Source organism: Triturus cristatus, chromosome 11, assembly GCF_964204655.1.
Source record: "Triturus cristatus chromosome 11, aTriCri1.1, whole genome shotgun sequence".
NCBI lineage: Eukaryota > Metazoa > Chordata > Amphibia > Caudata > Salamandridae > Triturus > Triturus cristatus.
Window position 1 is genome coordinate 666,085,710 of NC_140594.1, and position 25,557 is coordinate 666,111,266.

Sequence of the window (25,557 nt, forward strand, 5' to 3'; positions counted from 1 at the left end):
AGGATATGGCCTCCGTAACCAATTCAGTAAGATTACACTTACCTAGCCATCTCATTGGCCATATCAACTGTGATGCGCCGAAGTAATGCTCGTAGTTTGGAGCGCCCAGACCGCCTTCCAATAATGGTAGATACAATTTTTACAATGTCACCCTGGCCCTGGAGTGTAGTTAAATGAGGGAGACCAAAAGAGATTCCAGGTCTTTAAAGAGTTTCCGTGGCAGGCGATAGGGGAGTGTGTAAAAGAAGTATAGGAGACGGGGGAGGACCAGCATCTTGGAGATTGCCACCCGTCTCATGGGAGATAAGAGAACACTTAACCAGAACGGAAGAGTTGATCGGGCTTTAGTGATAGCGCGCCCCAAGTTACTGTCTATGGTGTCCACCCCGAGTGATAGACCTGTATCCCCAAATATTTAAAAGTATCAAACGCCCATTCCAGTGACGTTTGTGGTGCGGACTGCCTCTGGGCTAATGACATAGGTGTCATCGGGAACACCACTGATTTTGTCCAATTAACTTGCGGTCCCGAGACCAGCGCATGGTCGTTCAACAGGTCCATTATCTGTTGAAGTACCACGGTTCGGCCACGCAGGTAACTTAAAGTGTTGTACGCATATAGCGACACTACGTGCCATCGGCGATCTGCATGTATTCCCCACTCCATTACCTGCTGTCGTAATCTACACGCCAGTGGTTCCATAGCCAGGGCAAAAAGTATCAGCATCAGTGGGCAACCTTGACGCGTGCCTCGCGCTATCGTAAAAAGTGAGGACCCGTCTTTACCCTCGCTCGCGGTCTGCGGTGTAACAATTGTATCCATCTTAAGAAGCATTTCCGCCTCCCCTCTTGCCCACTTCAGCAGTGTAAATAAACGTCGTAGGTTCAACCCAGTATTTCTTCCTAGTATAAAACCGTTTTGGTCTTCATGGACAAGCAAAGGGACCGCCGCAATTAACCTGTTCGCTAGTAGCTTCCCAAGAATCTTAGTCTACGTTCAGCATTGATAGAGGACAATACGAGGCCATTAACAAAGGGTCTCTACCTGGTTTCGGTTGAACCGCCAGTGTCGCCTCTCTGAGTGGGCGGCAGTTCACCAGTCTCAAAGGCTTTGGCGTACATGCTGGCCAGCCTTGGCGTTAGCTGCTTAGAATATGTGGCATAAAACTACGACGGCCAACAGTCCGTTCCCGGCGTATTTCCGGTTGTTAATTGCCCAATCGCCTCCGCTATCTCCCCTACCGTAATAGGGTCTTCCAGGGTGTTGTAATGCGCTGGTATAATTTGTAGGAGTTGAGTCCCAGCGAGAAAGCCATATGTGGTGGCAGGGTCCTGGAGGACGGGAGTCACGTATAGTGTTGTTTAGTATTTTAGGAAGGACTGATTAATCGCCTCTTGTGTATTCACAAGGGTCCCGGTGTGTGTGTGTGTGTATGGGAGTAATAGGGGGTTGAGAGGTGTCAGATTTCAGTAGCCACGTAGTAGCTTGCCCGCTTTGTCTCCCTCCTTATGCCTGCGCGCTAGGTATGTTTTGTAGTCTAGTGCGCAGAGGTCATCCATTGCACCCTTGTATGCCAGGTGGGCTTGGGCCAGAGAAGGGCCGATTTGAGGGTCTTTTGGGATGAGTTGCTCTCCTCCCCATATTTCCATTTCTTGGGTCTGAAGTGCATCCGTCCGTGATTTACGAGCACCATAGTTGGTTTTTATGGCATGTCTTCGAAGGACCGCCTTAAAAGCGTCCCATTCTATTCTCACTGACGAGGCAGTACCGGTGTTTGTCAAAAAATATGTATCGATGTGGTTCGAAAGAGTAGCCCAGTATGATCAGCTAGCGCAGCGCCTGGCAATCACCAGGTCCATATGTCAGGCCGTTTCCCACCCCAGGACAGGCTTATTATTAACAGGTTATGATCAGATAGTGTTCATGGCAAGTAGTCCGCCTGCAATACATTGCATAGTGCATTGTCCGAACAATATATAATGTCTATCCTAGTGTATAAAGCATGTAGTGCTGAGTAATGCGAATATGTGTGTCAGAGGATGTTTGCTATGCCATGCATCAATGATTTGCATATTAGAGACCCACTCTTTCATGTGTTGCGCCAGCTTGATGGATTGTGCCCCCAGGAGGGGGGGCAGGAGCGGTCCAGGTTGAGATCACACACCCAATTAAAATCCCCACCCCAATACACAAGGACCGTAGGATCCACAAGTAGGGACGGCGTGAGAGTTTGTAGGAATAAGGATTTCCCAGAGTTCGGGACGTATAAAGATACCTGCGCCAGTGGAGATCCGTTCAATTTGCCCTCCATGACAACATAGCAGCCCTGTGTGTCCACTCGGGAGCGTGTGACCAGAAGTGGGGTTCCCAGAGCCACCCATATTAGCGCACCCCTAGCATACCCCGAGTACGTGGTACCCAAGACCTTGCCCCTCCAGCGCTTGCAAAGTCATGCAAGTGTTTGTGTGGTGAGGTGTGTTTCCTGTAACAGTGCAAACGTGATGTTATGACTGATATTATGACTTTGCAGGGATTGGTACACTCTGTGTCGCTTAGCACAGCCCGCCAGGCCCCTCACTTATAGTCCTCCATCTTCATTAATCAACAGTGAGAGAAGTGTCTGACACACTGTAATTCCCCACCAACCAGCACCCCCACGCCCCAATCCTCGCACACGACACAAAATTGAAGTAGCAGCCCACGTTTTCTGTAATATACAGATAGTGGGAGAGATCGACATATTAAACATATAGAGAAAAGAGAATCCCCAACATTCCACCCTTGGCTGGTTTGCCAACAGGCAATTGGCAATTCGCACTAGAATGCAGTTTAAAAGTGTAGAAAAATAACACATAGCAATTAAAACAAAATTGGTGCTGTATCAGCTACTTATCACTCGCTGAAAGGGGGGCCGCATCGGTGTGTCGCCTTTTGTGATTCGGCCTGGTAGCTTGCATAGGTGCGTATGGCGTAAAGTCCAAGCAGAGAGAGCCACAATAAGGCCCAGAATGTTCATCCCAGGGCGTCCGCAGTCTGTGGGGTGAGGGACGGTCCGCCCCCCGACTGTGCCTCCAGTTGTGAGGGCGTGAGAGGCAGTGTTTGATCCATTGTCTCGTCGGACTCTAATCTCTGGGAGGATGAGGGACTGCCTATATGTTCCGCCGTCTTGATGGCTTGAGCACGCTCCAGCCCCAGCTGGGCTTTCGTTGGTCGGCGATTCCGTCTTGCACCGCGGGGTTCAACCAATTTCCAGGCCTGATTGGAGTCCGTATGCGGTGAGGGTGGCCCATGCCCTAGGCCGTGCTGTTCTATCCATGCCCACACCTCCTCAGGTGTGTTACAAAACACCATGCCCTCTTGACTGATGCGCAGGCGCGCCGGGTATTGAAGTGAATACTGGATGTCATCTCTTAAGCATTTCTTAACCTCCAAATAGGAGGAGCGACGGCAGAGTATAGTCCGGATAGATATGGACCGTAGAGTTGTCGACTTGCCATGGGCCCGAGCCAGGGTGACCTGCAATATGTGGTCCCTATCTCGATAGTTAAACAGTCTCGCCACTACCAGCCTGGGGAAAGTGCCGGGATCAGGGGGGCCCCCGGTACCCTGTGCGCGCATTCTAAAAAGAAGAACTTTGAGATCTTGCCCTGCAGGATATCTTGTGAGAGCCATTCTTCCAGGTAGAGTTCCATGTTGACCCACGATGTGTATGTTATTCTGGCGTGAGCACCCCTCCTGGTCCTCCACTCGCTCTCTCAGGTAATCCAAACTCCTGCTGAAGGTACTGCAGCTGGGTGATCGTCAGGGTCACTGTGAGGCGCAGTGTCGCCAGCGCAGATTCAGATTCCTCCACCCTGCCCTTCAATTTCTTATGGTCTTCCCGAAGATAACCCATGCCGATATTCCGGGAGTCAATCTTCGTACCGAGGGTGGTTTTTACATCAAGGATCGCTGCCAGTAGCTCGTCAAATCTATGCGAGTGAATGTGATGGTCTGCCGATGTGGAGGCCCCCAATTGCTCCACAGTCTTCTCACACTGAGGAACCAGTTTCACCTCTGGGTGCTGTGCCTGGGACTTCTCAGTTCTGAGTTTGCCCATTGTGTCACCAGCAGGAGCCCAAGTGCGAAGGGTCAGCAGAGGCAGAGAAAACTGTACAAGGGTCCGACCCGCCAGTTTGTGGGCCTCCAATGGCACGTCTGAAAATGCCAGATCTGTATGCAAGCCTGCGCAGAAAAAGTGCACCCCTGCTATTAGGATGAAAAGAATGCGAGGGTTGAATGCCGCACGAGGCCAGGTTACAGGCACCTCTCTGGTATGGCGGGCCTGTCAGGGGAACACACTCCCAGGAAATGTTGGTAATGGGTCCAGAGCTACACTGCCCTATGAGGCGGTGAGCGGATAGTCTAGTGCCCCGTCAACAATAACCGGGGGCCAAATGGGGGTCTTACCAGCGCTTTTGGCAGTTCTGTGGCGGTGCGAGCCAAGGAATCAGTGTTGACAAAATGTGTGGGCCATGGGCAGCACACGTGTGCCTCCTCTGTGCGCCGGAGGCTAGGTCAGGACACACTGCGCAGTCAGGTGAGGAAGACGGCTGAGGGGACAAAGTAGAGTTCCACACGCTGCCTCCTCCGCCACCACAGGGGGGTCCCAGCGCCTTCCCACTCACGCGGTAATCCCGTTCCTTAGTTGTCTCTGGGCTGCCAATCTTTTCCGGTCTCAAGGCACAGGGCCCAGCGTGCCTGCAGCAGCAAGGCTCATCGGAGATGGAGCTGCGGGGGCACAGCAATCCTCCGGTGGTAGGATGGCAAATGGCAATGTCTGATCTCCCAGCAGGTGAAGGGTAGAGTCGTGAAGCAACCAGGTAGGGAGCAACATGACGCTCCCATATTTATATGTAGAGTCGTGAAGCGCCAACCCAGGGTGCAGTGATGGTGCGGGTCCTGTGGACGTCGGCCGACGCCGAGTCTCTGCGTCTCCGGCCGGGGCCTTGGGCTATGTATGCAGCACACTGGGTCACACGGTGCACTAAGTGTCCGCCGCCTCACAGAACACTCGTTGGCACTGGGAAATGTGGGAAAGTGTACAGGGGCACTTCTGCCGTTGAAACAGCGAGAATTGCTCCACCAGGACAGGGTAGGTCAGGATTCCTCCTGCGGGCTCAATGCAGAGCTTAGTACAGTGGGTCTGCTCTAGCCGCCATCTTGGCCACGCCCCCATGTCACTCATCATTATACTGAAATTATGAACATTTCACAAACAAGCAATCTGAAATCTTGGCTGCTATGACTCTACTGTGGAAGGATTGTCATCTAGTGGCATGGTCTTTTTGGCAGAAGCTCTTCTACCAGATCAGATAGATAATAAGGTGAGGTCGTCAGTCAAAAGACCCTGTTCAGCTTCCAATTTCTGTCTAAGGGCAGGACCGTACGTCACTTTTATGGTGCAATACCTGTTGCATGATTTTCACACTCTTGCTATAGCCTTACAGCTACAAGAAGATACTGCTTCTAGCTAATCAGTCATGGAGCAACAGGTCATATTTTGTCTGATATAACGTTTGACTCCCTCCCTGTCAGCAGAAGCATCCAGGGCTTCCATCTCTGCCAGATGTCACATATGGACGAGGTCCTGGAAGGCTATTAACGTGCAGAAATCCTTGGTCAGCCACCTTCCGATTACTGGGCGAAGCTATTTGTTTCACAGCTAGACAATCTAGTTAAGAAGTCCGAGGAGGATCGCAAACTGATTGCTCCAGTGAAAGCTCTAGGGAGAGGTCTAGGGATTGGGTTTTGACGAGCCTGTAGCCAGTCCTCTTCTTCACAGTCTTCCAGTCAGCCCTTTCGTCGGAGGCAGCGAGGCTGGGGCTCTCCCTCCACTGACAAGTCCCGGCAACAACCCTCAACCTTTTCAGCCTCTCCAAAATCATGACTATCTGGTTGGAGGGAGGATCAAGGCCTTTGCCACGGCATGGGAGGCAGATGTGCTGGATTCATTGGTGTTGCAGGTGTTGAGAGAAGGTTACACCATAGGATTTTCCTCCCCTTTAGACAAAGTCTTTGATAGGACTCCAAGTTTGCACAATCCTCTAACACTCCTAGTGTTAGGGGAATGGGATCCAGGATCTGCAAGCAAATGGTGCCGTCTTGCTAGACCAAAAACATCACTGGGGACAAGGATGTTACTCAATTACGTCTTCAGGCGAGTTCTGTACTGTCTTGGATTTAAGGAGAGTGACTCTATTTATTCCTCATTACGAGTTGAAAATGCTGACTCTACAGCAGATTCTTTCTCTCATTTCACCAGGCATGTTTTTGTTATTGATTGATCTTCTTGACGCTTACTTTCACATTCCTTTGCACCCTTCTTTCTAAAAAATACATTATATTCTATGTTTTTGGGCACCACTATCAGTTCTGTGCTCTGCCTTTTGGGTTCTCTTCGGCTCCGAGAGTTTTCACAAAGGTGTTGGCTCCCTTGGGGGGGAACCTGCATTCATGTGGACTGTTGATCTTCCCATATATGGATGACCGGTTGATTTCTGAATATTTTTTTCGAAGAGTCTCCAAGACATTCACACAGTCTGCAGCTGCCTAAAAAAAATCACAGGTTTCTGTTGAACATCAAGAAGTCCTAGCTTCCACCCCGAATATTTTGGGAAACCGGATCAGTTAGTTACAATCAGCAGAAAATCGTTGAAAAGGGAAGCCATGACACACTTTGAGAATCTCGATTTGATATCTGGACTCCCAAATCCAATAATCAACTGATTTTAACTACTTTTAATATGCAGCCTTATCTTAAATCTGTTTTAAACCCATGGCATTGGTTTGTTCCTACACGTTTAAGATTGGATATAATCCATTGATTATGCAGTTTTCCCACCATGAACGATTGGTCCACAAAACTAATAAACTGCCCCTGTGATGACAGGATTCCCCAGAACACCATGCATGTGGTTTTTTTGTGTAAATTGTATTCTCAATACAGGAAGCGGTACATTTTACCAATCATAAGTCAGTTAGGTTTTACACAATGTCGCCCTGCCTATTTGTACCTACAGTCCTTGCCAACACTTGATTTGTGGTAGATTGTCATAATTTTTATGGGCCGCTTTCTATGTTAGAAAGAGCATGACTTCAACCAGTATTTAGAACACGGCAATAGGTTCATATAACTTAGGGGCACAGGTAGTAAGGGCCTTGGGTAGAGGCGATTTTGGAAATTAATATGAAAAGCGTTGCACATTTTAACGTTGGGATTTTACCTGTATAATTAGTAATGGAAAATGTGGTAGACAGATATTTGTAATAATCTGATTTTATGTTTTTAAATGCTCTGGATTGTTCTTTATTACTTGTAATGAAATTAAATCGAGGTATGTTTTATATTTGTACAACTGCTTTTATGGGCGTTTTTTCATGACCTAGCTGATTGCCTCTCAGACACTCCAGTTCATTGGAGTCTTTTTCAACACAGAAACTGGGAAGGAGCTTCTCCCTTCATAACAAAAAACGGAAATGGATGCCCCATCTATCTTCATTCCTACAAGCAGAAAATCCTCCAGCAAGGGAGTGTTTAAGAGTGCAAGGGGCCATGGCAGCCTAGTTGTGTCTGGTCCCCTGTAATCAGCTACACTTGTTTCATCTTGCATATTACCTATCTCGCGGAAATCCTGTCGCAGGACTACGAAGCTCCTGTTCATGTATCACCGACCAATATCTAGTAAGCTCCCCTTTTTGCTCACAATAGCAACAGATGCCAGCAGTCTGGGGTGGGGAGTGAAACTGAAGGAAAAATGTGGATGCTGAAAGAATCTAGTCATTCTTCAAACTAGATGGAACTTTCTGAGGTGTTAAAGGCTCTGTTATTCGTTGCTCAAAGTATAAAATACAGGCCTGTTCAGATCAGATCGAACAGTCCAGGAAAGGGGCATAAGTGAATCATCTAGGGGTAACCAAATGTCCTGGTTAGCGGCCTTGGCAGATCAAATAGGACTGTGGGCGGAACAGAACATCTGTCAGCGATCGATCTTTGGGGGAGGGAAAATGGACATTGGGATTTGTTGAGCTGCACATTCACCTTCTCGGTCTCCCTGTCTGTGTGCCCTATAGTATTGCAGGGGATCACAGCGCCTTTGGAGGGGGTTCCTTGGCTAGATTTATTTGCATCTCCCCAGGATACTCTCCTCTCTTATTTTTGCTCTTTCCTTTCATGTCATGGGGCTTGGTGAGGGGCTGCTGTGAGCTTCAGATAGCTCAGGCTTCTCTTCTGTGCTTTTCCCCTATTTCCATTGATCAGCAAGTTTCCATCCAAGATAAGAAGGGAGCACACAGAGGTTCTCCTAGTAGTTCCTTCATGGAAGCACCAACCTTGGTACCCTTGGTTATCCCACCTGGCAGTTTAACCTTCCTGGATATTCACAATTGTCATGACCCTCCTGCAATTATGCCAAACAACCTCTAAGCGGCGCCCATATCTTCCTAAGCTGATGACACCGGTCATCATTATCGATAATCAGGCACTCCAAGCGTCCTATATTGATAAATTCATGCCACCAGAGCATAGTGTTGGGAGAATGGGCCAGCAAACAATGTTGGGCCAGAATCAGTCGAGCTAGAGCGATATCACAAAAAAAGATACCACTTAGGTGGGCCAGTACACAAGGTGAATTACCTAATGCGATTAATTTAGGGTCCCATCTCACGATAGTTGGAGAAGCATATGCAGCTTACCAAATACGGTCTGCCAGTAGTGAAAAATCACTGGAACATTGAAGTAAATGATAAGGAATATAATAGAAGTCATTGATAAATTTTAACTGACGATTTTTAACCCAGGAGACATTCAGTACTGTATTTGATGAAACATTTGTATGCCTCATTTCACCAGGAATAACTTGGACCCTGAGATGTCGGCTTCACTTATCAGCCAATGTCTGAAAAATAGCAGTCTCTTGTTGGACCTCTGTGTCCAGGATCATTTGATTCGCCTGACTAATGCCCTTCTTAGGTGGGCCCTGCCGCAAGTATTCTAAAAAGACCGTAGCGGAACAATTAACATCTTCTGCCTGCAATCCCATGATGAAATGCTGGAGTTGTAAGTAGCAAAACAAATCCTAGCGAGGAAGAGAAAATTGCTGTGATACTATCTCGAAAGAGAGAAGACAGTCACCCTCAAAAAAAGAGCCTTAATTAAGTAAGCAGAATGCCTACCAGCAATTAATACAACTTTTGTGCAGTTGACGGGGGAAAGTAAGGATTATAACCTATATAAGAATATGCATTAAATAATGTAATCCCCAATATCCGCATTTTCTTATCGGCCTAAAAAGTGTAAAAAAAAATAGTCTGCTTGAAATAGACAGTACCGATAATGCCGAAGTGTGGGGTAATATTGGCTCCTCAAGGGAGGAATTCCGTAAACAATCCACGTAGCCCCCATGGTTCGCACCCCAATACTTTTACTAGTCGGGACATAAAATGCTACTAGAAAGTAGATACATAAATCTGGTAACAAAAGTCCACCCTCCAGTCGTGGTTGCTGTAGTATACGTATGTTAGCCCTAGGTTTTTCTATTCCCCTGGATGAATTTTTGCCAGATAGTGTAAAAAAAAAATCTTTGGCTAAATACAAAGGTATGCACCAAAAGAAGTATAGGTACCGAGGGAGTATAATCATCTTGATCAAGTTGCATTAACTGATTAGACCAATGTGAGAGGGAGAGAGGGAACAATAGCACAGAATCATTCTTGGTCCCAACTTTGCCATCCACAAACTTAAGGCCTCTTATTTATTTTGTTAGCTCAGCAACCCAACTAAACGTTGCAACAAAAAATCAGCATAAAGACTAAAGTGAACCCAGACCCTCCCAATATCCCCGTCCCAAGCCCCATCCCCATCCCCTCCCATGCAAGGCCCCAAAAATGGGTTAGCCACCCCCCAGGCCCTAAGAAACAGCAGGAGTCAGGAGTTCAGTACACCCCTCCCCCAAAGCTCCCCAGACCAAGGATGGATGTGGGGAGAAGAACTAAAGGGGCAGGCCATAGGCCATCCGAAACACCCACCCAAAGGGCTCAACAAGGTTTTCCTCCAGAGCCATAATTAATTAATAATAAAAATAACCCTCATGATACCAAAGCTAGATGCAAGCTGACCCTGCAGGGCTAAAGCATCCACAATTGAATCAAAAGACATTAGCAAAGAGAAATAAAAAAGAAAAGTGACATCTATATGAATAAGAGACTCCCAATGAATGCGGGCCTCCTGCCTGTCCCCGTTACAAGAGGTATCCGGCAGCATGGGAACAATTAACTTATCCAGGGTCTGCCGAGACTTAGAAAATGTAGCATGTGAGGATCCCAGTGGTCGGGCCACTCCTGATTGCACGGGCCCCTCAGAAGTACAGTCCAACCTTGATGCCTGGTTTTTGTGAATCCAGAAGGAATTTCTGGCCCGTCTTTGCTCGCAGGGGTCCCAGTGTTAGCTGAGGCAGAATGCCTCCTGCTGCCAATGCTTATGCTTATGCTGACATCCCCTTTCTGTGCAAATATTTCTTCCTCATCCCTGTTCATATTCAGCCAATGTTTGATGACAGCATGCCAATATTCACAAAAGCCCCAGCCTTGGCAGATGTTTTTGGTGGCATCTTTGATGTAGTAGTGGGGCAGAGTGGCTGGCAATTAAATGTGCTGATTTGGACCAACCTCCAGAGTGCAAGAGGAGGTCTAATCCTGTTGCCACTGTGAAACTGACTTTGCACAGTGAGGGCCAATGAGAGGGCAAGTGATTGAGCCAAATCTAGTAATGACTGCCGCAAGCTTGGTAATTTCTGATGCAACCCCCAGGAGCAACCTAACAGCCGACAATCATTGCAGCCTTTGAAACAATGTATTGCCTGTTGGCGGTACCATAGCATGGAAAGGTTGCAGCATTTAAAGTGATATCTGCAGGCTCCCTAACAACACTGACAGGTCTGCTGCACCTGACGTCCTACGGACTCTGAAAGGCTCAGCAACACAGGTGGTGGTTCTGCAACTCCCTCGAGGCCTGACCTGTCCTCTCAGCAAGTTTGAGGCCAGTATTCCCTGTTGGAACTGCTGGAACAGGATCCCTGTGCACTGTGTCAACTTGCAGTTGCCAAGGCTTGTTGACTCTGTACTCCAGAGATCTTTGGGCTGCAAGAAGCTCCAGCATCTCTTCCTGCCAAGATCTTCGTCGTCACTGCATCCTATGCACCGTGGGCTTGCAGCTTTGGTGAGCTGCTCGCGGTCCTCTTGCAACTCCTGTGCCTTCGGCCTGTGGGTCCTCTTGAGGGTCCTCTTTGGCTTCGGTGGGCTACCCTGCTTGCCCTGAGCCTGCTCTGACTCTTCTGCAATTGGCGAGTCCCTTGGACCTGGCTGGTCCAACGTTGCACATTCTCCGTTAACCACGTCTGTTGCGGCTACCAAGGCTTGTTGATGACCGGACACCGACCCCCTGGTTTTTGACATCCGAGGTGGGACAGCTCGTGAATGGCTCCTGGTCTTCCACAGCGTCGCCTGGTCCTCAAAGCTGCAGCGCCAAGGTCACGGTTGTCGCTCCTGCATCTTCCGTCACCAGTGGTCATTGTTCTTCCGTGCCTCCTGGTCACCTCCGAGTGACATAGACTGTGTCCCCTCGGCTTGCAGGTCCTCCTCTTCAAGATTCCATCTTTTGATTCCCCAGGACCTTTTCAACTTCTTCGCCAGCTTCATCTTTGCTGAAGTCCTCCATAGTGGTCTATGACGGTTTCCGACTTCACTTTGCACCTATGCACCCAACTTCCCTAGTGTAGGTATCCTGGTTCTTAGGGTATCCACTGGTGGGGTGACTCTCCAACCTCCTGTCTTCAAGAGGGTTTCTTCAGGGTCCACTGGGTAGCGCCCTTCTTGAAAACTGCAACCAGGACTTATCCATTGACTTGCATTGAGTACACAGCTGTGTTTCCACTCTGCACACAGCCTCCATGGGGTTCCTGGGTACTTACCTTGGGAGTTTTCTTGTGTCCCCAACTCTTTTGAGTCTTCTGGTCCAAGTACCGATACGGTCGCAGTCCACATTTTTCTTCTTTAGTATATGGTTTGGTCTCCCCCTGGAGACCACTGTGTATTTGTACTGACTTACCCGTTTATATTTGAGGTATTGTGTGTATTGTGTTGATATCTTGGAGTAGAAGATATACCAATGTGTTAGTGAGTGTGCCTAATAAATATATTTATTTTTATAACTACACTATGTGGTTCTTTTTGGTTTAATCTACACTATATGATTAGTTCTGGTAAAACAAGCTGCTGAACACTCCTTCTGGACAAAGCCTGAAGGCAGCTCTCCATCGCTACCACTTAGAGAGCGTTCTATGGTTGTCTAAGACCTCTAAAATCACCATAAGGGTAATCTGGATTAGTGCAGGATGCTTCACCTAAATAAGTGTGCACCATATACCAAGCTAGTCTCCTACAAGAGTGAAAACAATGCATTGTTGATTCCACAGTTTTTTTTTATAAATGTTTTTTCTTCATGTTTCCTATCTTCAGTTTGATATGATAAACCCAATGCATGTCTTTGATGTCCATGACTTTGGTTGTCTGTCCTTCTTTATCTAGATGGATGTAACATGTTGTTATTTTTTGGTGCATTTAGGTTGGGGTTTTGAGACAGCAGGTGAAAGACCTTGAGAAAGCGAAACAAAGCTTAGCTGCAGAATATGAACAGCAACTGGGGCGATTCCAGCAGGAGGTGAGGTTTTCTCATGATGGGTTATACTGGCAACTCTGACAGATGTCTTGTTATTATTGAGGGTGAGGGATGTCTGTGACTGAGTAGATAGTGCCTATGTCTGCATTGATGGCTGTAACAAATGGTTTTCGATGGATTTTGACCATTTAGTCTACCAGCATTTTTAGAATTTAACTGTTGTACTGCGAGTTTGTCTCACTAGCTGAGTCTTGCTCCTACCTGGTGCATTGTGGTTGTACCAGTCTTGGGGTGCGGCACTGAGGCATTGGTTTAGCTGGTGATTGCAGCCCTCAGGGAGGTGGTGCAGAGGACTGGTGTGTCCGCAGTAGCACAACCAGGTGGCCAGGAGGTATCTGCTCCTGAGAGATGGGAACCCTGTGCCTGAGATCAGTTAGTACTAGACACTTCTGTCTGTGACTGACAGTCTGAGCAGTCACAAGAGAAGGCTGCAGAGGGCTTTACCCAGCAGACCGCTTCTGAGTGCAATGTAGGTGAATCTGCTTTGGGGCAGATGCCTATGAGGAGGTGGTGCAGGAGGGGTGAAGGGAGCCTGCAGTAGCCCAAGAAAGTGACCATTGTGTGCCTTCTCCAGGTGAGACCCTGAATATCAGTCAAAGTGTGTAGCGTAGCGCTTTTGTTGGGGATTGCCGCTTCAAGCTTCCATAAAGGCAGACTTCAGAGGGCTCTGCTTTAGCAGACTTCTACCTGGTGCATCCTAGGTGTACCAGCTTTGGGGTCCTTTTTAACCGGGAATGGACTCAGTGGGTGGGGGCAGCCAGTCAGCTGAATGAGGTAGAAGTCAGCAGGGTCTGTTTACAGGGTTTCCTGACAAATTTCACAGAGGCATCTTTAGTGCCCCTAACTGTTCCCCAGCTTGATTACTTGGATGCCGGGAGGTGACCCGAGGTGGGCTTGGTTGAGGCGACCTTACACAGAAACCAGTGTCCCCTGTGGGGCTGGAGATTTCAATGGTGGAAAACATGACCATTTTATCATGAGTGACAGGTGAGCCAGGGGTCCCGGGGTGATTCCCATGGGGGAGGCTGCCCAGGACAGATTCTCCATCAGGGGAATACTCCGGTTTGAGAGGACTGTTCTTTTCTTAGGAAAGCCATTCATCTCACCAGGTTGGTGGTAGCTACAGACCCCAGCGTAAATGCTGTGGGTGAGGGTCAGAGGTCTTGTGAGGGGCCTGTATGTAGTGACCCACATGAGTGAGGTTACTGGGGTTATATTTTATCCAGAGGGAGAACTGCTAGTGACCCATGGGGAAGGTTTCAGACTTGTCTGTTGTGATGGCATCAGTGCTGAGGCACTGAACCCTTTAACAGGAAGAGTGTGGTGGGCGCAGTGTTGCCTGACCCAGCGGAAGGAGGGCCCTAGACCTGCTCAGGCCATGTAGGCAATTAGGGCCAGATATACAAAGCAAATTTTTGGTCGCAAATGGCCCGATTCGTAGAATCAGGAAGTTTGCTGATGAAAAATGCTTTTTTCCATGTACCAAACGCTATTTGTGATTTGGTCATCTACTACCTAATCGCAAATAGGCTTTGCGATTCGGTATTAGGAAGGGGCGTGTTTAGGGCGTTCTTTCCTAATACCGACTCGCTTTGGTATGTGTGAATGTTTTGCAACGAAATGCGGTCAGAAAACATTTGCAGTTTACCACCAACTCAGACACACGATTGCTAGGCCACACCACCGCTCTTGAGCAAGCCTTGAACTGCTCTGCTTACCTCCCTTAGACAGTCAAGTGCTATAATGGGGCACTTGGTTCCCTGTAATAAGACAATTGCAGAGCTATTACTTATGAAGGGCTCACATCCTTCCAGCTAGTAAGTCAGTTTCTTACAATGACATTTCAGTAAGATGGATTAAAAATCCAATTCACTATTCAAATGATATTTGTAAGTAGATGCAATAGATAGACTATTATTTTGTCCGGTTTTCGGTTATATAAGATAGGTCTGTGACTGTGAGATGGCTGGCACTGTCCGAGTGAGGGATGCCAAATTTTGAAAGTGGTGTCCGACTATTTCAGTCAGTTCTGTGACTGTGTTAAGATGGTCTTACTGACGGGGTACGTTTAATCTGTTACCTGTGACCAGCTGCAACTGTATTAAGTATTTCAATCTAAAGGTGGGCTTAACACATCTGAATGATAGGTGGGGGGATATACTTGACTGACTTTGTGATAATACCTAGTAGGTATGCTTTGGACTAAATGTATTTTGGAAGTCTCTGACTGACTAGACTAATGGCATCTTTTATTCATAGGCTGAGCGATGTCCGTGGGTGATTTGATCTATGTTTCTTTGAGTGACAAGAGGGGGAACTTCTATACATTAAAGTGTGAGGTTTAGTCTACCAAATATAGCAACACTTTGGTGTTCTTGATAGTACATACCTGTTAACTGATGTATGCATATGCACGAGATACACTAATTGTTCACTACAAAAGGTCCCTTTTAATGATGTGTTAGAGGTAGGTGAGCCATTGACAACTGTGACTGACATTTCAAGGCATCTCTTTCCTTCCAGAGAGCCCTCTATCATATGAAACAAGCCACAGGGTTGGCAGGTTAAGTAATCCGTTGTTTTTTGCTACTTCTTGATTCCTTACTTAATTTGTTGTCCTTCTTTTGGTTGTCCTCTTTACTTCATTCTTTTCCTCACTCTCTATCTTCCATTTCTCTGATTCTCAGTTTACCAACACTGTCCTCTAAATCTCACAGCTTGCCAAGTTGAAAAGAAGCTATGAGAAGTTGCAGCGAAAACAGCTGAAGGATTCACATGATGGGGTCAGAAGTAATGAGGAGGATAGATCAGAAGTTATCCGGCTGACCAGAAAGGTTGAGGTAAAGAAATAATTGATTTTTATACCTATGTTATTTCAGATAATGCAAACAATCCAAAACACAGCTTCTCCAGTATATTTATTAGATGATGGGATGTGGCTACATATGTAATGTGAGACAAATCTGCAATAAAATATAGTATCACTTTCGTTTTTCCAGTCTTTTTATACCATGCTGACTTGGATGGATCATGTTTTAGTTCTCAGTGGGATCAAAATTGGTTCCGCTGGTTTAAAGTTGTAAAGAGCGTCCTGGAGATAGTATTGTTCATTAGTGAATCTTCAAGATGTGTAGTTTGACTCCGTTTCAGATGTACATTTGTTGTATACTTTTGTCACTTATTGACTGATATTGCGTTGCTGTATACACCTGAGACCTGAGAGACCTGTAACATTGGTTGGACATCCAATTCAAAAAGTCTTTATTTATCGATAATTCATCATAAAAAGACAGTTTACAGAATATAAAAGAATATAAACAGGATAGTTTGTCTTATTTTAAAAAAAAAAATTTTTACGACATAATACAAAATGTTAAAATCTCAAAAATCCAGGGTACAATAATTTTATTGCCTCCTCAATCTAATAAGCCACACCCAAGCTAAAAACTTGGCAACTGCAACTACAACATATTCGCTAGTGTCGAAGCGCAGGAAATCAAGTGCTACTGACCCTTGCCTAGTTCCCAGAGTACGACAAAGGGGTTTTAGCCATATAGCCCGAGGGGCTGCGTAAACAGGGCAGACAAAGAAGATATGACCCACGGAGTCAACACATCCAGAACACCAGTTACAAGAATCAGACGATACACCCTTCCATTTTTTAGTGAATAAGTTTGTTGGTAATGTACCGACTCTAAACTGGTGGTAAAGTTTTCTATCTCTCGGCCTAGTGATGGTATCCCAGTAGGCTTCAAGGAATGGGGTATTCTTTTGTTCAAGAAACCTACCAGTCAAAGAGTCGGTTGAAACGGAAGTTAATTGTTTTTGCAGTACCATTGACCAGTATAGATCTTTAAAATCTTTTTTAGAGGGAAATGAGTTATTGGCTGGGTCAGTCCACAAAGTACCTAAACCCATGGATTCCAAAAGTTGTCTAACCTGTCTGAACCAAGTGATGTTACCAGCTCCCAAAATAGAACGAACATCAAGAAAGGCTTTGGCATAGGGACCAAGTTCGGGAACAGTCCAAAGTCGCCTCCAAAAGGCCAATGGCTTAAACCTAGCGATGTCGTCAAATGAATGGGAGCCGAGATCCAGCAGTAGTGGTTTCAATGGGGTGGAACTGGGGAGGCACGTAAGCATTCTGAAAATTTTGTGTTGAGCTTTGACCAGGGGAGAGAGATTGGCAAAACCCCAGAGTTCAGCTCCATAAAGGATCGCTGAATTTATCCTAACATTATGGATTTTCATTGGGGGGGCCAATTATTTTCGACTGGGATTGCTTTTGTTCTTTGACGAGACATCCAGAAAGCTGAGCAAATTTAAGAGTGAGGACGTCAATCTGCGGCCTCCAGTCCAACTTGTTTTCAAATACTACCCCCAAATAGGTCATGACGTTAGTTCTCTCGAGCAAATCATTGTTCATAAACACTTGGCCTTTCACACATTTCCCTTTGTTAAATACCATGTATTTGGTTTTGGACACATTCACAGACAAATCAAAATCATTGCAAAATTTAGAAAAGACATTCAATGCCGACTGTAACCCTGAGAGTGTCTGAGAAAGAAGTAGGGTGTCATCGGCAAACATGAGGAGTGGAAGTTTACTTCCACCCAACATGGGTGCGTCAGTGGGAGTAGATGAAAAGTACTGGACCACTCTATTGATAAACAATAGAAACAACGTTGGCGCAAGGACGCACCCTTGCCTGACACCCCGATTGACCCTGAATCTTTCAGTAATCTGGCCCTGTTTCCCCCAGCGCACTTGGGCGAAGTTGTTATCATACAGCCTAATGATAATGCTCAGAAGGTCTCCCGGAATCCCTAGCTCCACCAAAACATCCCATAGCTTGGTCCTATTGACCAAGTCAAATGCTGACCGAAGATCAATAAAGGCAGCATATAAGGTACCACCACGTAGATAAACCGTTTTCCAGACAATCAGTTGAAATTTGAATGCCTGGTCGATGGTACTAGTGCAGGGTCTAAAACCGGCCTGGAGTGGAGAGATGATATCCTCCTGTTCAATCCAGGCCTGGATTCTAGCCAGGGTCATCCTAGCAATTATCTTCTGAACGGAGTCAATAAGGCTGATCGGGCGATAGTTCCCCGGACAGGAACGATCGCCCTTCTTAAAAATGGGAAGGATCTCTGCGCCCCTCCAGGAATCAGGAATAGCAGCCCCTCTAGCTATAGCGTTAGCGAGATGTGCAATATACGGTACCCAGTTGTCAGGGTCAGACTTGAAGAGGTCCGCGGGAACACAATCGATTCCCGGGGCCTTACCACTAGGCACCTTTCTCAAGGCTGCAGCAACCTCCGCGCAGTCAAAATTAAAAGTGGAGGAGATGGTCAAATCCCTGCTTTCTGCATGGGCAAACCCCTCAACCAAGCTTCCATCCGAAAACTGGGACTCGAAATGTGAGACCCAGTTGCCCGGAGAAACATGGTTGCTGGGAATCTGGGTATCAGAACAGTTGCCTCACTTTACAATATGCCAAAACTGGGATAAATTCCTATTTTTGCTAGCGGCCAAAAGATCGTTCCAGTGGTCATTATCCCACTCTCGTTTGGCTATTGCTTTAGCCTTGGAGTAGTCTTTTCTGGTTTGTTTAATAACCACCCAATCTTTAGTGATGATAGCATGTTTCAATTTGTTATATGAGATTCGGCATGCTTTATTATACCAAGACTTAGATTTTTGGGTAACAATTTTTTTGCCCTTACATGGTTTAGAGAAAATAGACTTAAGATCTAAAAATAAATGGTCATGTACTAGGGTGGCCTCAGTATGTGAGTCTTCAGCACTCAATAGATGCTGTAGATCCCCAACAGCGCAGGAAACCTTTTGGCTAATCTCTGACAGTAGTACACTATCAATTGCTACCTTGTCCCACCGTACTCGCCGCTGGTTATTAGTCAATAAAGCTTCAGCGGTCACTATTTCAGAAGGTTTATCTCTAGATGCTGGACATAGTAATAAGCTCAAGACCAGAGGGTTATGATCACTCTCGGGTCGGTCTAGGACCACCATATCAGATAGCATGGGCCAATACTCCACCTTAATTAGGGCATAGTCAATTTGACTCTTGCTGCGTCTACCATCAGAGAATGTCGGCCTACCGACTTTATCTGATGGAGTCCGACCGTTGGCAGCTCTATAGCCCCGCTCCATGCAAAGGCTCATCCACTGAGTAGCGGATTCGGACCACCTCTTGATAGGAGGGAGATCCAGGGGTGGGATATTAAAAACCGCGTCCACCTCCCCTGTGAGAGAGACGGGGGCAACTGGTAGTGGCTCGAAACAACAGTTCAAGTCGCCCAATATTACAACATTAGTGCCCGTATTGACTTTATCCAAAAACCCATCTAATTGGAGGAATGTATTTGTACCACGGCCGCCCGGGAGACCCCTGTTGTAAATATTTATAATCAAAGTTTCAGGGAGATCTTTGCGGGCTAATGCAATGATCAATAGGTCAGGACTATCTATAGTCAGTTCCCTAAGGTTATACCCAAGGGTTTGCTTGGCCCAAATGCAAAGGCCACCAGAAGGACGACCTTTTGCTCCACGTACAGCCCCTTTGGAGAAGTTTAAATATCCTGGGAAGTAGATAGGATCGACAGCCCAGGTTTCCTGGAATACCAGGATATCATGCATATTTACCCAGATAGACCAGTCTTCCAGAGTTATTTTACTACAGAGGCCAGCGATGTTCCATGAAACCAAAGTCAAAGGGGGAGAACCAGTGGAGGCGGAAATCAAAGTAACTGGGGGAGCTCCTGATATAGCCGGATGTATGCTGATGTATTCACAGCCAATAATCTCACTCTCTGGTATATCAGGATCACTAGTAGTTAAATGTGACCTAATAGGTGTTACCCGGGAGGGATTAAGAGATAGCATGCCCGGGGCCAGGGGCTCCCTCCTTGACTCGCCCCTCCCCACTAGACCCGTAATATCAGGTCCTGGTCTAGCCTTACACACTCTATCCCCAATCGTTGGAATTGAGGGTAGTCAATCCACACCATCTAGGGAATGCAGCGGGGCAAAAGAATTAAACAGTGGCAGATGGAAGTCGAATCCTGTGTGGACATCCTTATTTCCTTCGATTTGATGTCATTTAGTGTTTCAAGAGACGGTGAAATGGTGAATTGGGTCTGAGGTCAAATAGTAGCACCTAATAAATTCACAATTTAGAACAAGTCATGTTACTGTATTATTTTATTGCTTGATTTAAAAAACATGCTTGATTTAAACACCATGCTAAAGACACTGTTCACAGTGAAAATAATAGATGGATTATCCCAAATATTAGATGAAGATTCCTAATTTGGATCGTACCAAAGCAAGAGAGCGCTTCCTAGATCCTTCAGAGATCTAGCACTGTTTGAATCTTATTTTCTGAAAATAATTTTCATGCTAGAATTGAAGTTGTAACCCCTTTAGCTTATGAGTCTTTCATGGATGCCAAAAAAGTTGTTTAATAATCATAGGCAGTTGCAGGCTCACTTCGTTTTTAAGAGTAAGAAGGTGCTACGGCTTACAAAAAATCTTGAAATAAATCAAGGCCCACCCAATGTTTTCCCTCTTTTTATGTAATTGCTTTGTTATCAATTAGGGGTTTTACCCATTCTAATTAAATTTATGTTCAAAGATTTCAACTCCTGAAATAAATGTTTTATCAAGAAACAAAGGCAATTGGTACAAGAAGAAAATTGTGGCAGAGAATTCATTTTATCCATTGTTATTGTGCCTGTAATGGTCAAAGGCCATCCTTTTCTAGGTCTTGAACTGAGCTTTCATTTTAAGTATTGGGTTTTATCATTTAACCTGTATAGTTTGGAAGTATTGGCTGAAAATTTAACTAACGGATATCTTCAAGGGGAGTTTACGTGTTTGATACCTAAAATTGGAGGGATAGCTGATAAAACCTCTCTTTTTAGACTATTAATCCAGTTGCCTAGGAAATTAACAATATATGTGAAATGGTTCTTGACCTTTAAAAAGTGTGGTGAGTGGATTGTAAATATAGCACGATATTATAAAAAAAAACATTTAAGAAGTATCTGGAATCCTGACTGGAGCTAAAATGCCAGCAGATCTGTGTAACCTTCGTATCAGTTCAAGGAACAGAGCAGAAATGGGAAAGAGATGGGCCAGCCCTATTGTTTTCTTTTCACAATCTTTATTATGTCTTTCCAATTATTAGTGATAACCATTTGTCCAATTGCACCCTCAAATTTGCAAGTTACCTGGCAAACTGGAAAGGAAACAGCTTTTGTTCTAGTGCTTACCAGAATGATTCCGGTTTACCAGGACAAATGCTTTCTCTATATCTGTCATCATGCCAGAGGCCAAACCTCCTCTTCCCAATCCAAACGTAACATTTCCATGAAATAATAGGTATTAGAGCCCATGGACTTTACCTGAAGTGAATCTGATACTCTTGAAGCAGAGGAGTTGTGTAGTGGTGAAAGGGGTCCGATTCACTGTATGTATTTGAATTAATGTGATTTATTAATATTAGAAAAAAAACAAATATTGATGAAAAGTGAAAGATGTGGCTAAAGAGGAGACTGTTTGCCTTACTCCTGTTCACTTCCTTAATGTGGTTGTTATTCCGCAGGTGCTCCCTTTCACCTGTATTCTCCCATCAGTATGCATTAGTGCCTGAGTCACTACACACCCAGTTTGAAAAAAATTCCTAATTACTTACTTTAATGATACAGACCTTACCACTCACCCTCCTCATTGGTGCTGTAGCTGTATACAATTCTGACCTATTTTCCTATAAGTTGCTGGGTCTAAGCATGTTTTTTCTGTAGGCATACCCCTCACGCATGTCCTGCTGTCTCTCCACTTACTCTGCTCTCCATCCATCTTCCTCATACTTTGCCACTCCCCTCTGTCCTCCAGCTCCTCCAATGCTGCATTCTCAGTGTCTTCTCTCTCCTCTGCTGCTGTTCTCCTTCTTTTTCTACTTCATTGTCTGCTGTCCATAGTCGGCTGATCTCAACTCTGCCATCCTGCTCTTCCGATGGTGTACAGCCTCCACTATTGCTCTCTTTGCATCTCTGATGGTGTATGTTCTTCATTTCCTGCCTACTCCAATGCTTTCCACTTTCTCCCCTCCCACTTCTCATCTATTGGTGTCCACTGTGTTTCTCCTCTTGTGCCTCAACCATATTCAGTACTCAATCTCTTGCCTCACACGTTATTCTCTACTCTCAACATACATGCATTTGTTAGGGTTTCTTTTGTGGTGCTATTCCACCACACATACTCGAGGCACTGCCAGCAGTCTGATTGTTTCTTCTGACTCTTGTACCCCCTGTTTCGCAGTAGCAAATCCAGCAGTTTTTTTCCTGTGTGAGTTACTTCAATGCAGTGGCAGTACCCATGTCCATAATTCTTCAACTTCGTTACATGAGTCATTAATTTTCAGTCCATCCAGTACCATGCCACAAGTGGTTTAGGTTGGCTAGACTTGAAGCGGTCACTAAATGTGCAAGACTCCTTCTAAAATTTCTCCCAGTAGAGAGAATAAAGTGGGATTCAGATAATACCAGTTGGTCATACACGTCATGGCCTTCACTAACAAACATTTAAAAGATAATTAAAGACAAAACATTTGAGTGGATTGGTTTGAAGTTGTTGGCAAAGTGTTGCAGGAAAAACTTGAACAATAGTTATTCTTTTAGATCATTTAGATCATCTCCAATTAGGAACCTCAAGATGAACTGTGTTACTTTCATTTGTATGTTTAGCTTAATCGGGCCACAAATTATCAGCCATTTGGATGCATCCTGTTTTGATATTGATTAAAAATCATTACATTTTCTCAATAAAAACCATGTCCTCAAGATTTAAGCATAACCATGATACTATATTCCTAGCACTTCCAATTTTAACTGAAAAGCCTCGATGGAACAGTCATCACTGAATAACAAAACTCCAGGTATCTTATTATAAATAGTAGTCGATGCTTAAGTTTTGTTTTTGACACCCATTGTGCTAAAAAGTGCAGCAAATCATTGCCCTCTGAAAGGCTATTTTGCAGTTAATTTAGATTGAACTTGGCCTGAGGGCATCACAGTACTTTAAATGAGCACCAGATTACACTTTTTTAAGACATGTGAAGATTGAGAAATTTGCCCAGAATCACACGATGTTGAACTGAGACGGAGCTCAAACCTGGTTTCCCAGTTTCTAAGTTGGCAGCTCTGGCCGCAAGACCACTACTCCTCCCTTTAATTCCCTGCATCCTCACATACCCAGTGTTTGAAAGATTTTTAAAAATATGTAACTGAGAGATTTAATCATCAACTACTTTGAGATTTTGATTATTAACATTCCAATTTCATGCAATATCATACAGTGGAGTGGCATACGCTGTAATTGGGAACAATGGAGTACAATTACATTGGAGTGGCGTACAATGTATTGGGGTAGAGTGGAGTGGCATAGATTCAAGCATCCTAGAGTTCAGTGGTGTAGAGGGGAGTTACATGCTGCTGCATAGTGTATACTGGTGCGGCATAGAGTGTAGTGGGGTACAGTGGAGTAGTGTAGAGTGGAATAGTGTGCACTGAAGGTTTGTAGAGTGGAGTGGCATACAGTAGAATAGCATACAGTGGAGGGGCTTAAAATTGAGTGCCATAGAGTGTAATAGCGTAAAGTGGAGTAGCATAGATTTCAGTGGCGTAGAGTGGAGCAGCATAGAGTGGAACTTTGTACAGAGGAGTGAGATACATTATAGTGGCATACAGTAGAATAGAGTGAAATGATATAGAGTGCAATAAAGTATAGTGGAGTGGTGTACAGTGGAGGGGTGCACAGTGGAATAGCGCACAGCGTATACTGTTGTGGAAAAGAGTGGAGTGGGGTAGAGTAGAGTGGCATAGAGTGGAGTGACGTAGAGTGGACTGGCATAAAGTTGGATAGCATAGAGGGGAGTGGCGTAGAGTGGAGTTGTGTACAGTGGAATAGTGTAGAGTAGATTGGCGTAGAGTGTAGTGGCATAGAGTGGAGAGTGGTAGAATGGGCTTTCGTACATTGGAATAGCGTAGAGTGGAGTGGTCCTAGGGTGGAGTGGCGCAGAGTGCAGGGAGATACAATGTTGTGCCATGCTGTGCAATAGTGTAGAGTGCAATGGTGTTGAGTTGAGTAGAATACAGGTGGAGTGGCGCACAGCGGTATAGTGTACACTGGAGTGGGGTACAGTGGAGTGGCATTGCGTACACTGGAGTAGCGTAGAGTGTAATATCATTAAGTGGAGTGTTGTGCAGTAGAGGGGGTAGAATGTAGTGGCGTAGACTGTAGTGGTGTACAGTGTAATAACGTAGAATGTAGTGTTGCAGAGTGGAATAGCATGGAGTGGCATCGGTGAGAGTGGCCTACAGTGGAGCAGCATTCAGTGCAGTGGTGTAGAGTGGAATAATGTTGAGTTTACTTGGATACAGTGCAGTGATGTAGAGTGGAATGGCGTATAATGGAGTAGCGTAGAGTGGAGTATGGTGCAGTGGAATAGTGCAGAGTGTAATAGCTTAGAATGTAGTGACGTGGAGTGGTGTAGAATTGAGTTGTGTATAGTGTAATAGCGTTTATTAGATTGTCATGTAGTGGCATACACTGGAATAGCGTATACTCTGAAGTGGTGTACAGTGGAGTGCATTGTGTACATAGCGAACACTGTAGTTTCGTAGAGTGGAATTGGGACAGTGGAATAGCATAGAGTGGAGGAGTGCCGAGCCTGTTAGATTTCCCTGCTGCCCTGCGTTGTCCTAGCGGCAGATTCCTGTCAGAGGGATTCCCTGGTGGAGTGGAGATTGGTAATTACTACTTATTAATGTGACACTATACATATATGTTGGGTTTGCTTAAAAAATATATGTAGGCGGAGGAGGAGCTTAGCGCGCATCCAAGATGGTCGCGTGAGCACAGGGCTCCCCGGACCCTCGCCGCTCCTCACAACTTATCCTGATGATATCCTGATTTCTTGGACGGGCTTTCGAAGGCGAACCTAGACTGAGTCCATAACTCTTTCCAGAATTTGAATCGGACTTGGGTGAGCGAAATTACGGCACTTTGAACTTTTGAGGCCCACCTTGAAGCCGTGCCGGGGACTTGGTGATCTGTGGAGCCGGGGCGTAGTTGAACAACAACGGCATTGGGACCGCCTCAGTGGCCGTGGCCCCACTTTCGGTTTTGCTTTCGGTTTCTGGCATGGTCTGATTGAGGGCCTGTTTCGCTCGGCCGGGGACCAATCCAGCCTCCTTCTGTTGTCATCGCTACCTTCTCATCACAGCATACTGGGTCAAGTCGCGCCTCTCTCCGGACCCCACGAGCCAGCTTCTGGGCCGGTTGGTGCCCGACCTGCCGGCGGCCATTTTCACTCCGTCTTGTGGGCCCCTCCGTGGTGCATCTTCCACCATGGCGGGCAGGGGTGAACCCGAGAAGCGGAAGACCAAGACGTCTCGTTGTGGGGGACAGTTCCAGACAAATGTTATGGACCGCTATACTCAAGCCAAAGGATCCCCCGGGCTTTCCAGCAGTACCCCGGAGGACGCCAGAGAAGACCCATCTGCCCCTGTTGACTTGTCCCTGCAGGACATTATGGGCGCCATCACCGGCATGAAGGAGACCATCGGCCAGCAGTATGAGGCCCTGGCTCGTAAAATTGACACGGTCGCCATTGATGTCACTCTAATCAGGGCTGACCTGCCCAAAACTAACGAGAAGGTGAAGTCATTGGATTTGAAGACCTCCAGCCTCACGG

General features: G+C 46.0%; 1 protein-coding gene across 4 annotated transcripts in view; it reads left to right on the forward strand.

Moving 5' to 3' along the window:
• Positions 1-25,557, forward strand: part of CEP63 (centrosomal protein 63) — a 395,360-nt gene that overhangs the window by 66,886 nt on the left and 302,917 nt on the right. For all 4 annotated transcript variants that reach the window (XM_085634243.1, XM_085634242.1, XM_085634244.1 and 1 more), the window contains exons 4-5: positions 12,659-12,754; positions 15,490-15,612. In XM_085634243.1, coding sequence (XP_085490369.1) covers positions 12,659-12,754; positions 15,490-15,612 — 219 coding nt within the window. The remainder of the gene's footprint in view (positions 1-12,658; positions 12,755-15,489; positions 15,613-25,557) is intronic.